Below are 16846 nucleotides of genomic sequence, written 5' to 3'. Positions count from 1 at the left end.
TAGCATAGTCCGGGGGGCGTCCGCGCCGGCCCGTGACGAGGCGGGGAAGTGAACGGTCCGGTGGGAGTCCGCGCGGGCCCGAGTCGAGACGTGGGAGTGGCCGGTCCGGCGGACATCCGCGCCGACCCGAGTCTAGGCGAGGGAGTGGCCGACCCGGCAGCCGCCCGCGTCGACCCGAGACGAGGCGTGGGAGTGGCCGGGCCAGCGGGCGTCTGCGCCGGCCTGAGACGAGGCGTGGGAGTGGCCGGTCCGGCGGGCGTCTGCGCCGGCCGGTGTCGAGGCGTGGGAGTGGCCGCTACGGTGGGCGTCCGCGGCGGCATTTGGAGAGGAGTGGGAGTGGCCGGTTCGGCGGGCAGCCCCGCTGGCCCTTTAAGTGATGGCCAAGCACCCTGCCCTTAACAGACACCAGAATTTTAGAAAGGTTGTCGGGCGCCTTACCCTGGCTTCTCGGGGGGCTGCCGACCCCCTCGTCTAGGGGGCACAAAGAGAGGCCGCCGCCGACCCCCTCATCCAGGGGGCCCGGAGAGTGGCCGCCTCCGACCCCCTCGTCCAGGGGGCCCGGAGAGTCGCCGCCGCCGACCCACTCTTCCAGGGCGCCCGGAGAGTCGCTGCCGCTTATGGGCGGGCAGGAACTTGGCGGGCAGGAACTTGGTGGGCAGGAACTAGGTGGGCAGGAACTAGGCTGGCAGGAACTAGGCGGGCAGGAACTAGGCTGGCAGGAACTAGGCGGGCAGGAACTAGGCGGGCCAGCCAGCACGGGAAACCTGCTTCGTGGCTTCGGCACGGGTGTGACTGGCGGCCCAGCCGGCACGGGTGTGACTGGCGGCCCAGCCGGCACGGGGAGTCTTGTGCGTTGCTTTTGCACGGGTGCGACTGGCGGTCCAGCCGGCACGGGGAGTATTGTGCGTGGCTTCGGCACGGGTGCGACTGGCGGTCCAGCCGGCACGGGGAGTCTTGTGCGTGGCTTCGGCACGGGTGCGACTGGCGGTCTAGCCGGCACGGGGAGTCTTGTGCGTGGCTTCGGCACAGGTGCGACTGGCGGTCCAGCCAGCACAGGGAGTCTTGTGCGTGGCTCCGGCACAGGAATGCGGGAAGCTTGGACGGGAGAGGTCATGCGGGAAGCTTGGACAGGCGAAGTCGAGCGAGGAGCTTGGACGGGCAAGGTCGAGCGAGGAGCTTGGACGGGAGAGGTCATGCGGGAAGCTTGAACAGACGAAGTCGAGCGAGGTCGAGCGAGGAGCTTGGACGGGCAAGGTCGAGCGAGGAGCTTGGACGGGCGAGGTCCAGCGAGGAGCTTCTTCAGGGGCTCGAGCGCCCAGCCCCTCCTTCCGCTTCTCCCTGCGGCGCTCGCCGCCTCCTCCGGGAGGATGGCGCAGCATGCCGGCCGCCACGTGGCGGCCCATTGTAGATGGCCAGCCGACACGGGGAAAAATCTCGCTGCTGCGCAAAGACAAGATAGGCGGTGTTCGAAACTCTTACCTGAGGCTCCCCGCCGGCCGCCACGTGGTGGTCCATTGTAGATGGCCAGCCGACAAGGCGAATCCTGGTTGGAGTAATCCAGGTCGGAGTAATCAGAGAAGAAGTCGGGGCCAAGGTCCTCCGGGTGGATGTATCGAAGTCCGAATCGGCTGAGGGAATCACAGTCCGAGTCCGAATCTCCAGCCCACAAATCAATTAGCTCCCGGTCATCCTCACAATCAGAAAAAAATCTCAGTCCAAACAGAGATAGCTGGGGCGTTCAACCGGGGGAGATGGAGGCTGGGGATTCTCCCTCCATTGAGGAAAAGAATAGCTGGAGTTCGAATCCAGATAACTCGGGCGATGAACAGGGGGCGACGGAATTTGGGTATTCTCACTTAGTTGTGCGAGTAGCCAGGAGCGACAGAGTGAGCGATGGGGCGGGTTGTCAGTGGAGTATGAGCTGGGTGTCTGGCGTTGGCGAGAGCGTCGGTGGCTTCCCGCTGGATCCGTGTGGTCGGATTTTTCAGCATGAATTTTTATATTTTCATGAACATTTTTTATTTGGATACTTAACATAAAAAATCGTGATGTACTCAAGCTGCAATTGTTGAAGCTTTTAAGCCGTGAGGAAGAGGTAAGATCGGGCTGAAAAAAATCCGGCCTGACCCGACCCGGTCCGCGGGTATTAGAGCCCGGCCCGAGCCTGACCAATTAACTTGATTTGCAGGACCGAGCCCGAAGCAAACCCGAAATTTCATATTTTATTTGAGAGGACTCGGGACTCCTGAGTCGGGAGGAGGAAAGGTGATTAATGATAACAGATTAAAGCTTGTCTTTTGTAACAAAATCTAAGTTAAACAAGACTATAAACATTTACATATTTTTTATGACGATATACCGTATTTACTCGCATTAATGTTTCACCTATACATATAATGATTAATATTCCACACATACATATAATGATTAATGCGCACATATAAAATAATATCCCAGAATAACCCCAACATTCCCCCGTTTTTATTATATGTTTGCTATTAATTCATTTTATGGCAAATACAAATGTCCGTTGGCTGCTTTAATTTTACCCGCATAGTCCCTACTCGCACGGCTGGTCTGAAAAAGAAAGAACAAAATCATTTTCACCCAATTTTTTCTCGGAATTACCATGCTCCTGGAATTCACTGCTCTCTTCAGTACGTTTCATAAGCAGAGGATATAATTCGTGTAATTTAGAATTTGTTGTAGGGGCAATCGCAGTGGTTATAAGTCGGCTTAGCAAGGAGCGTAAGCAGGGGATAAGACAACACCCACACAACGTAGCAAAAATGGCTACTGAAAACACAACAGATAGGGCCAAATCTTTGTATTTACCAAAGGTCTTATCCCACCAATCTGTCCAAGGGGATAATTCTACTCCAGGATGCTTTTTCATATTGCGGTTTAGGGGCTGCAGGCCTTCAACGGCCCAGGTTAGGGACCCATTGGGGGACCCATTGGGGGACGTGTTGTTGAGTGCAACATTTTCAAACATTGCCCCCTGCTCCATCAAGAAGCATATCAACCGCTGTGCGATCCTGGAACGCCATCAGACTAGTGGCTGCCAGTTGTTCCTTTATTGCCACAAATCCCTGTTCAGTATAATTTCCAAGTTTTTGGACATTGTAATGCAGGTAATTTATCCCATCCACATTTTTGTTTGGGGTAATTAGAAGAAAAATAAACCCCCAAACCTGCTGCGACCTGATTAGCCATCTTATACTCATCTGGTACGCCCCGGGTATGCCAATTGCATCAATGTATGTTGGATCTCCCTCTCTCCATACCTTTCGACGCCGTTGGGAGGGACCCGCCATCATACTGGATTTCTGAGCAGCCAATTGTATCTCCTCCTCTGTAGATGGAAAAACAAACACTGGTAAGAGCAGTGAGACCAAGGCACAAAGTCCTGCCGTGTTTCGGCAGGAGTCGTATAATTTATTTCCACCACACCACCACCATAGGTCAGAACGTGGTATCAGGGGTGCAGTCTGTTTTAGGACACGGGCACACCACGTCTCATTTGTCACCTCCAGTTTCAGACCATGCCCTGTAAGGTTTAAGCAGGTAAAATGATCAAAGGCAACATGTGTTGAAAAGTTAGGTTTGTCCTTTGCTGCTCTGGTAACAGGGTATACATTATTCCATTTCTCACAATTTGGCTTACAGGGGTAATTTGCGCGGTTACTACTCGTAAGAGAGGTCGGGATCCCATACATGTTATGCAGGTTTGATTTATAGTAATAGCTGCATTTTCCCTCAACAACAACCAATTATTTCCCGTTTGGGAAATACCCTTTGCAGAAATGAATTCATCATCCCTAGTCATCTCAGATTTCAATTTTACTATGGCGGCTCCGGGTGTTTCCGTCTCTGACGGTTTTCTCATAGCCTCCATAGGCATGGTCATTGCTGTTGAGACACAAACGTAAAATTTGTAAAAACAGTCTTCCCTACCTGACCATGGACTTCGGAAAAATGTCAGACAAGGATCTTTCCCACAAGTTAATTTGTCAGTCTGAAGAATAATGTGTAATTCCCCCCCGTATTGGTTAATTTTATCAGAGGCCTGATGGCTTTTGCGCTCGTGACCAGTTTCTGCAACAAGGCTTCCCCAATTTCTGCTTAGGGATGTTATGTACCACACATATTCTCTACCATAGGCTGAACCCTTGTATGGCAGCTGGGATGTTGCTGAGTCTAAAAATATTTTTTTCCAGAAAGGAAGATTTCTGTAGCTGTATTGTATGGAAGTTCGCTGTTCGCTCGGGGCACAGCCATCTTACCTGGGTCCCTGCCACCCATCTTACCCAGGGCGTTGACGTATAAACCTAGTTAAACGTGCTCTGACTGGCCAGATGAGAGTAGCCTTGATTTTGAAATAAAACAAAATTCCACTTTGATTGTTATACATTTCCTGTTTTCCGTTGTTTTCATTAAAAGGCAGGTTATATCCTTGTTTTCGTTCAGGCACCTAGGTGGACAGCTTGGACTCCTATAGTTGTAGTTTTAGTTGTAGTCTTTAGTAGAGAGCACCGCAAACCTTTCCAGCGGAGTTTGATTCAGTGTTCATCAATGTTGACTGTAATGTGTTGTCAAAGAAGAATGCTCTACATCAGGGGTCGGGAACCTTTTTGACAGAGAGAGCCATAAACAATTAATATTTTCTAATGTTATTTCTTGAGAGCCATTCTCGGGATTGAAAAGTAAAAATATATGAAAGTGGGATTTTTTATTTTTTTTGTCATTTCATCAATTTTAACGTACAAAAAGTCTCTGAATTCTTTTGACAACATTGTTATGCTGTGGCTAATAAATCAGTATCAATGATGTCATGCATGCAGAAAAGTAATAAAAAACTAAATTATGATTAAAGTAGGGGTACAGGTAGTGTTGACACCGCAGTGACGCTCTTATTAGTGCGTTCGGGACTCAGTTCTCTCACCAATGATTTCCATATTTTACCTCACAGGTTAGTGGAGAGCCATATGCCCCCATGGAAAGAGCCACATATGGCTCCCGAGCCATAGGTTCCCTACCCCTGCTCTACATTGTCAATTACAGTGGTACCTCGAGATACGAGCTTAATGCGTTCCGGGACTGAGCTCGTATGTCGATTTACTCATATCTCAAATGAACGTTTCCCTTAGAAATTAACTAAAAACAAATTAATTTGTTCCAACCCTCTGAAAAAACACCAAAAACAGGATATTGGATTGGAAAAACATTTGTATTTGTTCTAATTTGCCATCTATTAACAGAGTAACAAATAACTAGTGGTTATGATGTTTAATAGTACTACAATTAGATGGATTTCGCGGAGGGGAGAGATAAAGGGACAGAGAGAGGGGGGAGAGAGAGAGACTTTTGCACGGCAACGCGCTCGTAACATAACAAACAAATTTAAATGAACTTGGATTACGATACAGACACACTCAAAAATAAATGTAATCTAACCTTACACTAAAATTAATTCTATTTTTGTTTTACATTTTTATACCTTTCTTCTCCCAGGTTGGCTCTATTTTTCCCGCCTCCACCCTGACTTTCAGCTGCAGCTAAAAGGAACCTATCGAGTGTTGTTTGCTTTTGTCTTCCCTTCAAAATATTCCGAAAATGATGCACACAAATGTCCTTACAATACGATAACGCACGACCACTTGCCAAGGAGAAGTAGTATATACTCCTCTCGTATTATCGAGCAAGCTCCGCCAGTCTGCACTGACTCACGGGGGGAAAAACACTGAAAAAAATGCAACGCTCCGCCAAATGCTCGTAGAGACATTACACGAGGGAGTTGCGATGGGAAAGACAGTGTCCATGATGTTCTTATGAGCAGCCTCTCGCGTTCACTGTATGCTCATATATCAAATTTTTTCTCGTATCTCAAGATAAATGTTTGCTCAAAATGTCACTCGTATCTCAAATTGCTCGTATGTCGGGGCACTCGTATGTTGAGGTATTACTGTACTTGGATTTGATATAAAAGAAGCTGAAGAATCATCTGTGTGCCTTCGTCTCACTCTCTGACCGGAAGATACTCCGGTCAGAGAGTGAGACGAAGGCACACAGATGAGGTGTCCCAGCGCTATCAAAGAACATCGCAATGCTAAGCTAACTCGCTAATATAGATTTTTTTTCGTTGTATTTCTTGTTCGAAAGTGACAACTATTGGAGTAATATGAACCATCGAAAGAATTGAGATATTTTTACATTAGAAGGAAATGGCTGCCACAACATCTTAAACACAAAGACAGGTATATATTATCTTCCTTATTATATTGACCCTAATTGTCATGTTTGAGGAGTCGGCTGCGGCGAAGTTGAACCCAGGATACGAGAAACAGGAAGGCGAGATTTGCTGGTGCAGAAACTTAGGTTCTTGTAATAACAAAAGTTCAATATCCAGGTGACAAAATGAATAGGAGGAGGATGTACGCCGACAAAGCATGACGAGAAACACGAGGTAAAGGTAGTAAACCTCCCACACCGACGTCACCCAACATTCTCCTTATATACCTCCCAGAAACATGAAAACAAAAACGAATCCCCAGTTGGGAGGTCGACACGGCCGGCCCGCAATGAAAGAGCACATAGCTCCATCGGGGGGTTGTCCCGGCCGGCCTGCAAAGAAGCGGCGAGCAGGTCCATCGGCGGGGTCGACTCAGCCAGTCCGCAAAGAAGCAGCAGTAGCAGTGCGTCTTGCCCTATGTAGAGGTTAGCCCAAGGAAGCAGAGCGACTCACCTAACCCTGAGGTGATACTGCTGGAAGTATCATCGTCTCCGTCCTCGGCCTTCAGGTTTTTGCCGTCGCCTTCGGTGGCCTCCACGCATGCGCTGTCGTCATCCACGGCCTCCAAGCATGCGCCGTCATCCACGGCCTCCAAGCATGCGCCGTCGTCCACTGTCTCCAAGCATGCGCCGTCGTCCACGGCCTCCAAGCATGCGCCGTCGTCCACGGCCTCCAAGCATGCGCCGTCATCCATGGCCTCCAAGCATGCGCCATCGTCCACGGCCTCCAAGCATGCGCCTTCGTCCACGGTCTCCAAGCATGCGCCTTCGTCCACAGTCTCCAAGCCTGCGCCGTCGTCCACAGCCTCCAAGCATGCATGGTCGTCCACGGCCTCCAAGCTTGCGCCGTCATCCACGGCTCCCAAGTATACTCCGTCGGCCACGCTGCTGTTTTGGCCCCCACCAGAAGGATGGCTGCCAACGGCCTCCAGGTTCTCGCCACCGTCTTGGCCCCCGCCAGAAGGATGGCCGCCCAGCGGGGCGCCGGCGTTGGTGTGAGGGTGCGGGGCCCCGGCGTTGGCGCGAGGGTGCGGGGCGCCGGCGTTGGCGCGAGGGTGCGGGGCGCCGGTGTCAGCGCGATAGGACAAGGCACCGGCATGGGCATGAAATCATGGTTAATTGGAGCGGGTACCTGCAAGCGACGGTCCCACTCTTCCCACTCCTCCATAATTTCCCACATTGCCATGCCGGCTCTAAAAAAGCCAGAGCTCTTTTGCCCAACTTCAAAGTGGTCGCCGTCATCCAGCACCGTCTTGAACGGGCAGCCGTCATCCTGCCCTGTACCAAAATGGCCACTGCTACCATGCTCCGTCTCAAGATGGCTGTCGTGATCACTCCATGACCCATAATGGCCGTCGTCATCCAGCCCCATCTTGAACAGGCAACCGTCATCCTGCCCGTTCTCAAAATGGCCATCGTAATGCCACGTTTCAAAACGTCCGACGTCATCAAGCACTGCTTTGCCGTAGGGGCTCTCTCCATCCCGCCTTCTCTCCCGCCGCCACGTACGTCGCCGCCTCCGGGCAGACGGCATGGCCTGGGTGGCAGCCGGAACGCCGGTCTCCCCAGCATCCCGGGGAGGGGCACGCCACCGTGTTCCCGTCAGCAGGGAGTAAAATAATTCTTCAGCCGTCAATGGCCGATAGTCCGTGACGTGGGGGCGGATCACGGGAGCTCCGCTTCGCCGCGTCTGCTGAGTAGAATAGGTGGGAGAGAGGAAGGCCCATTCGTCCTCGAAGTCGGAGCTCAGAAGGTTAACGAGCTCCGGGCCATCCTCGTAATTAAACAAATCTGAGTCTGAGGCCCATTAAAAAGAAACGTGTTTCTTCGTAGAGGGAGGCGGAGGCAGCGAAGAATGTCCTGTGGGGGGATAACGAGGGAGATGCGCGGGCGGGTAGGCAAGCGAAGAGTTGACGCCAGGCGACAAATCAAAAATATATCTTGGGGCTCGGGCGCACTGACACAGCGGCTCTAAGCTCTCCAGTTTGGTGTCGTTCGTTATCTTACAGTCGCCAGGATTTACTCACTATCCGAAGGATATGCGATACATCCGATTTCTTAACACACTCTCCGGGATCTCCGTGGCTAGCCAGCCCACCAAAAGCACGTCGAAGGCGGCGAAGGGACAGAAAACAGAAGCGTGGATGCCGGGCGGGCCTTGCTGCTAAGCTGAAACAACAACCACACCGAGCACCGCTTCCCAGTATCCTTTTGACCAACGCCCGATCCATCACCCACAAAATGGATGAGTTGGAACTTCGTATTGCTACCAACAGCTTTGTTAGAAACTGTAATATTATTATCATCACAGAAACGTGGCTACACCCGCATATCCCCGACGCTGCGGTATCGCTAGCTAGCCGAACGCTTTTTCGAAACGACCGTTCAAAAGTATTAACAGGCAAAAGCAAGGGAGGAGGACTGTGCATGTATATACATAATGAATGGTGTTGTGACAGTAAAATTATTGACACTCACTGTTCCCCGGATTTAGAGTTATTAGCAATACGATGTAGGCCCTATTATCTACCAAGAGAGCTACATGTCGTCATAGCAACGGCTATCTACATACCTCGGAATGCTAACATTACCACGGCACTTAACCTCCTGCTAACGGCTGTAAACAAACAACAGCTTGACCACCCCGATGGCGTTTTTATTGTCGCTGGTGATTTCAACAAGGCGTGTTTAAAGACTGTTTTACCTAAGTTTATTCAATACGTAAATTGTAATACTAGAGGAGACAAAACTCTTGACCATGTCTATTCTAACATCAAACATGCTTATAAAGCCACTTCCCTCCCTCACCTAGCTGGATCAGATCACCTCTGCCTATCTCTCACCCCCGCTTACACTCCACTCCGGAGGCAAACAACACCACAAATAAAGATAATAAAAACTTGGCCCGACAACGCACTCTCTCAGCTGCAGGACTGTTTTTCCCGCACCAACTGGGAACTTTTTGTACACGACAACCTCCAGGACTACACGGACTCTGTACTTTCTTACATAAAAAACTGCATTGACAACGTCACTACAGATAAACGAATACGGGTTTTTCCTAACCAAAAACCCTGGATGACCAATGAGACACAGGCACTCATCAAATGCCGTAACTCCGCCTTTAGATCAGGGGACAAGATAAAATATAGCGCTGCCAGAGCTGAGCTGAAAAGAGGCATTAAAAAGGCCAAGGCAGCATATACCAAAAAAATTGAGGAGCACTTCACAGAAAATAACCCAAAGAAGATGTGGCAAGGAATACGACATATTACCAACTACAATAACAATAATATGTCTGTTAATGCAGATGCCTCACTAGCGGAGAAATTGAACCGTTTCTTTGCCCGCTTTGAGACTGACAAATCAGACCCAGTCTCAACACCCCCACCACCACCCGGCAGCAATACACTGACGTTCCGGGAACAGGAAGTGAGACTGGTAATGCGGTCCGTGAACACCAGGAAGGCTGCTGGCCCAGACGGAGTACCTGGGAAGGTGCTCAAAGCCTGTGCTGACCAGCTGGCTGGAGTCTTCACAAATATTTTCAATTGTTCCCTGCAACTATCCATCATTCCATCTTGTCTGAAATCTGCCACCATCATCCCTGTCCCCAAAAAGCCAACCATTGGCAGCATGAATGATTATAGGCCTGTTGCCCTCACGCCTGTGATCATGAAGTGCTTTGAAAAGTTGGTAGCCCGCCATATCAGGAATACAATCTCTCCCTCAATTGACCCTCACCAGTTTGCTTATAGAGCAAACAGGTCCACTGATGATGCTATTGCCATTGCTCTTCATACAGCACTGAGCCACCTGGAACACCCTGGGAACTACGTGAGGATGCTCTTCATTGACTATAGCTCAGCCTTCAATACCATAAAACCAGACATTCTGACTGACAAACTCTCCCACCTTGGACTATCCTCTTCAATTTGCTGCTGGATAAAGGACTTCTTGACCAACCGACCACAGACTGTTAGACTTGGTCCCCACCTCTCTTCCTCCATTACACTAAGCACTGGCTCCCCTCAAGGCTGTGTACTGAGTCCTCTTCTGTACTCCCTGTACACCTACGACTGTACACCCACCCACCAGTCTAACACCATCATCAAATTCGCTGACGACACCACTGTGGTCGGACTCATCTCAGGAGGGGATGAGTCGGCTTACAGAGATGAGGTCAACAATTTGTCTTCGTGGTGCTCGGTGAACAATCTCACACTGAACACCACAAAAACTAAAGAAATCATCCTGGACTTTCGCAAACACGGCACAGATCTGGCCCCACTCCTCATAAATGGAGTATGTGTAGACAGGGTCCAGTCCTTTAAATTCCTGGGGGTCCACGTCACGGACAAGCTCTCATGGTCTACAAACACCACGGCAGTGGTGAAGAAGGCTCAGACACGACTCCATTTCCTCAGGGTACTTAGGAAGAACAACTTGGGCACCAATCTTCTGAGAACCTTCTATAGAACCACTGTAGAGAGCATCCTGGCGTACGGCATCACAGTGTGGTACGCTGGAAGCACGGCGGCAGACAAAAAGGCCATGCAGAAAGTGATTAACACTGCCCAGCGGATTGTCGGCTGCTCTCTGCCCTCACTTGAAGACATTGCCAGCCCTCGTTACCTCAGCAGAGCCAAGAACATCATAGGGGACCCTTACCACCCTGGTCACAATCTGTTCCAGCTGCTGCCCTCTGGCAGACGCTATAGGTCCCACAAAGCACGGACAAATAGGCTTAAGGACAGTTTTTTCCCCACATCCATCAGAAATCTAAACTCGCGCTAACATAACACACATTCCCCTCTGCGGTATATGAACAGATGTTTGGTTGGTGATCTGCCTCCTACTAGCTGACTGAGGAAAGGTAAGTGGAAGACAGTGAGAGGTAAGCGACCTGTATCCTCAACAGCGGAATGACAAATTACAAGTCCGTAACTTACACTTATTAGGTCTTTTGCCGATTAAACGTAGCTTATGGAGAAGCACCATCAATTTCGTCACACGCAGTTTCTGCGTGTGATGACAAGTAGGCTTTTGTGTTGTGATAATGACGACAGCGCCTATGTCCGATTATTATTATTATTATTATTATTATTATTATTATTATTATTATTATCACTAGGTTCGGAGATACCTGGTGTATCACTGGGTTCGTTGATTGGTGGGAGTATTCTGTCATGTTTGAGGAGTCGCCTGCGGCGAAGTTTAACCCCGGATACGAGAAACAGGAAGGCGAGATTTGCTGGTGCAGAAACTTAATTTCTTTCAATAACAAAAGTTGAATATCCAGGTGGCAAAATAAACAGGAGGAGGATGCATGCCGACAAAGACCAAATTCGAGAGATTACTGTATTTGCTTCTTTTGATGGGTGAATATGCTAACCTGTAATCTAAAATATGGAACCTGCTGGTGAGAGAGCTGAGTTCCGAACGCACCAAATAGGAGCGTCACATTGGCACATCACGATGCCGTCGGCACCCCACCAATGGGAGCTTCATTGTTGCACACCACTGTATTTATGACACTACCTCGAACGTCGCTACATTGGAGAATGGGAGCCTCGCATTGGCACATCGCTGTGGGGCAGACACAATTAAAAATATGAATTGTTCATGGCTCAGTCGGTCAGAAAGGTTCACGACCCTTGGACTAAATAAAGGACGCTGCCCCTTACATGCATGTTTGTACACATGGGTGTATGCTCATAAGGGATACGCTAACCCATGGAGAGTGAAAGGCCAAATTGAGCAAATATTGACAGTGTTTTTTTATTATTTTTGCACATTTCAATAAAATTAATAAAAAGGCATCACCGACTCACTTTATTTATTCATCTGGAATAGCATTATGGATCAATAGTTTATTTCGAATTTTAATGCCGATCTCGTTCAATATTTTGCGGTGATGTGGCATGGAATTTCAATCATATTGAAATCTTTTCAGTGGGTCGACGCGGCCGTTTCATTTTCATTCTGCAATATTTGCATATTTTGCAGATGCATCCAGCGCTCAACCAAAAGAGCGCATGTTTTATGTCTTGGTGTAATTCCATTTTGTGTCCTGAGCGTGATTTAACATATAGTCAGATTTGACTGAATGCTTAATCTTTTCTAGACCAATTTTCTTTGGTTTGGTTTTTAATTTTGTCGCCTTTTCATTTTTACAAATAATTTAATACTTTTTTTTAAATGTTCATTCTTGTTTTGTAGTTTTATTTTCTAAATTTGTATTTGATTTATATATTTAAAATTCTGTCTTTGCATCCTACTATATGTGTGTGGTTCAGGCAAGTCACGTCGAGGGTGGAACTGCAGGACTGATTCCCAGTCAAATGCTGGAAGAAAAGAGAAAAGCATTTGTCAAGAGAGATATCGCACTGGTTCTTCCAGCAGGTAACCCAAGATGGAAACACTGAATTAATGACATTACTACAGATCAGTGGTCCCCACATTGCTGGCCCGTTCCAAACATCATTTTCCATTTTATACACCGTTTTGTTTTAATTTCCAAATTCCCACCATTCTGATCGCCCTTTTATCTTTAAATGACTGACAGCTTATTTAATGTTAATCTTGAACTAAACATGTTCACTTGGATAGGCAAACTGTAATGGTTGGCTGGTTGATCTACTAGTAATATAGTAATGCCTTACCACTTTGCAGATTGACTATCGCAGATTCACCTCATGGCAGCTTGGATCGGGCAAATATATATGACAAGTTTATAGTGTAGGAACTAGGGGTGTGTATTACAACTCGTATCACAATTCATATGTCACAATTCGATTTGATCACAATTAATCCCAATACTACACTTTAAGAAGGTTATTGCGATTTTGTGTGTGTCACTTTGGTAAAAACTAATCGAAATGGACAAGTACATGTACATTTATATCAATTTATTTTTGAAACCTCATTTACCACTAAAGTTAACATGCTTTTGTTTTATGTTTGAACAACATAATTCCTACATTTTAACATTTTCTCAGTTTGTATTCCAAACTAACTTTAGTCCAAACTGGTTTATAAGCAGTATTAATATTTTATAGCACTCAATAACAAACAGCTATTTAAAGACAAAATAAGCAGGTCAAACCATTAGCAATTCAGGGTGTACTCCGCTTACTTGACATAGTTGGCTGGGTTAGGCTCCAGCACTCCCCGCATTCCTTTTGAGGATAAGCGGTACAGAAAATGAATAAATGAATGCATTTTTGTTTTGTTTTGGCAGTAAGATTTTTATGGGACTGTGATACAGCGCCCTCGTGCCTACAAGCACAACTTCTACCTCAGCGCACTCCTTTGTGCAGTTATATTACCAGATTGATTGTAAGGCACAACAGCTAGTTGCTGCCAGTTAATATAGCCAGATATTGTTAATTTCAATGAAAAAAGATAGATGCTGTTGGATTTTGAATTGATACGAGAATTGTGCACTGTAAATTTGTGACATCGCCAAATCCTTTTTTTAAAATCACCTTTAGTAGGAAAAAAAATACATGAAATGGGGGAAAAGGCAGGAGCACAATTGATTATTTCACTGGCCACCATAGGGCAGTGTCTACCTTCGTGAGTTAAATAACTAGACAGGGCTTTTGTCACACAGTGCAGGCGAGCGGGTGTGTAAATGGAGATGGACCCAATCGCAGGGTAAGAGAGAGGGCATGAGCGGTGTTGGTAATTCAAAAGCATACCTATCAACCTCGGCCAATTGCTCCCCTTATTACTGATTGCAATCCCCCTTATTAAATGATAATAAACCGTACAAACACAACGGGGTACATATTTACTCACATAAGGCGCACTTAAAAGTCTAAACATTTTCCCCAAAGTGGATGGGGTGCCCATTCAGTTAGTGCGCCTTTTGTATGCACTAAATGCAAGATCCTGTAGACACGGCTGTATGTCGCTGACAGCTTGAGTGTCTGGGTACATTGTTTGCTGACGCGATATATTTATAAGGTGAAAAGGGGGACGTGACTGATGCGCGTGCGCATATCATGCTTAGAGCATGGCAACATTAACAATCACCAATTACGTTTTCGTCTGCTACCAGTAACTGAGGCGATCCGGATTAGAGCCGAAATGGGTAAGATGAGATCGGTTTTGCAAAAAATGTACTTTTTTAAAACATTTTTTCCCGTACAAACGTTGTTATACGGCGTACACAATTTGAAATGATCAAAAAACGTATACTGTATTTTCACACCTATAGGCTGCACTTAAAAGTCTAAATGTTTCTCTAAAATGGTCGATGCGCCCAATCGGTCGGTGCGCCTTGTGTGTGCACTATATTCAAATTTTTGTATGACCATGACCGCTTGAGTCACTGGTTTTATTTCTTGCCGACACTCTACTTATTGCGATCAACCCAGCGGACATTAACCCTAAAAATAACCTCCCCGCCTATTCCATGCGTTATGGTAAATCCATTCAAAACATCCCAGGCGAGTGGCAAGGCATTTGACTTCCGTGTGCTCGTAGCACTTTTAACCCTCAAAAACACTGAACACTCAAAGAAACAGCACTTTAGACCTATACAGAGGAAATGCCTGACGTGAATGGCAACAGAATTCGGGTGTGAACGCTTGGAAAATGGACTGAACCCATGGATCGAACACAATTTCACAGCGAGGAGGAACTATTTTGCGAACGGCTTGGGAGTGATAAATGTCGGATGGGCGTCAACATAGAGGTTCCATACAAAGACAGGCGGGCAGCGTCACATGAGTTACGTGACGATACCGCCGAAGGGAGTGGAAGTGCATAGTCCTTGCCACCGGAGACTCCTGAAGCGGCACTGTACTCGCTGCCAAAGGGAACTAAAGCGACTCAGTCCATGCCGCCAGAGGGAGTCAAAGTGGCACACTCCACATTACTGGAGAGGGCAGAAGCAGTTTGGCACTCGCCACCGGAGGGAGCTGAAGTGACCCAGTCCTACTGCTAAAAGGAGTCAAAGAGGGGCAGTCCTCAGCACTCGTCGGCGGAGGAAGATAAAGCGACGCAGTCATTACCACCGAAGGGAGTCGAATTGGCACAGTTCTCACCACCAGAGAGGCCGGAAGCAGCTCAGCACTTACCGCCAGAAGAAGCTGAAGCAACGCAGTCCTTACTGCTGAAAGGGGCTAATGGAAGGCAGACGGACATCGGCAAACACGCTAACGCCGGATGTTTCCTGCTGGGTCCATACATTTGTTGTGTCCTTTTGTCACGCAGTGCGGGCGAGCGGACGTGAAAATCCGGGGATGGACCCAAATGCAAGGAAAGAGGGGAACGATGATGATAATTCAAAAGGGTTAATTAATAAGACCAAAAAACAGAGTAAACAAAAGCAAGGGCTCCAAAAATACAGAGGGCAAACCAAGAAATGAACAAACAAAGGGAACTCATATACAAAGACATGGGTTAACAAGACATTGAGAACAGGTGGGTGAAACACATGGTAAAAACAATGGACAATCAAAACTAGTTATACTAAACATCCAAAGCACGTAAACCGGACAGTTTTAAAACTCCAGATAATATTAATTAAGCAACGATCAAAACACTGTCCCTACATTGTGGTTATTTCTATTCACCAATCACTATTTCTCATGGGTGGTGCGAGTGGTCAGCGCGTTGGCCTCACAGGTCTGGGATCCTGGGTTCAAATCCGGGTCGGTCCACCTGTGTGAAGTTTGCATGTTCTCCCCGGGCCTGCGTGGGTTTCCTCTGGGTACTCCGGTTTCCTCCCACATTCCAAAAACATGCATGGTAGGCTGATTGGACACTCTAAATTGCCCCTACATATGGGTGTGAGTGTGCAGGGTTGTCCGCCTCCTTGTGCCCTGTGATCGGCTGGCCACCGATTCGGAGTGTCACACGCCTCTGGCCTTGAGTCAGCTGGAATAAGGTCCAGCAACCCCCATGACCCTAATGAGGATAAAGCGGTTCCGAAAATGAGATGAGATGAGACTATTTCTCATTTAGTTATTATTTTTTTAGTCCAATTCGTTTGACTTTTATGAATTGTTATACAAAATTCATATGAATAAAAGTGTTAATAATGTTCTTCATTTTTATGTATGTACAATTTGCAATACATTTCTTAACTCAGAGAGTGTAAATCTGTAGATATTTGTTGCCTTTATATGTGATTGTCATTCAAAAATAAGACAAGAAATAATTAGTGATGTTTCAAATTAAATCAAAGTGTGAAGTACTTAGGATACTACTTTTGCAATCCAATAATGACAATAAATATTCATGGATGCCTGTGTCAGGTTAGTCATTTATATTATAGCATGTGGTCAGAATGCTGGTGGTCATACAATTCAATGTTACAAATATCTTATTTTTCTAGTTTATTTATGACTAAATAGACACTGCATCGTGCTCGATATTTATATTTATTCTATTGAGTTTTCTGTGTGCAAGTGTATTTGTCTAAATACGGGTCATTTTTGTACATTCCTTTTTTAGATAATGTTGACAATAGCATTTACCATGAATAAAAATAGAATAAATCAATATAAAGCCGTTCAATATGATTTATATCAGTATA

General features: G+C 47.1%; 1 protein-coding gene across 1 annotated transcript in view; it reads left to right on the top strand.

The window, feature by feature from the left end:
• Positions 1–16846, top strand: part of LOC144088422 (MAGUK p55 subfamily member 2-like) — a 110376-nt gene that overhangs the window by 74793 nt on the left and 18737 nt on the right. The window contains exon 8 of the mRNA XM_077618822.1: positions 12591–12696. Coding sequence (XP_077474948.1) covers positions 12591–12696 — 106 coding nt within the window. The remainder of the gene's footprint in view (positions 1–12590; positions 12697–16846) is intronic.

The sequence above is a fragment of the Stigmatopora argus genome, chromosome 14 (assembly GCF_051989625.1).
Source record: "Stigmatopora argus isolate UIUO_Sarg chromosome 14, RoL_Sarg_1.0, whole genome shotgun sequence".
Classification (NCBI taxonomy): domain Eukaryota; kingdom Metazoa; phylum Chordata; class Actinopteri; order Syngnathiformes; family Syngnathidae; genus Stigmatopora; species Stigmatopora argus.
The sequence above is the reverse complement of the archived record's forward strand: the minus strand, read 5'-3'. Positions and strand labels throughout refer to the sequence as shown.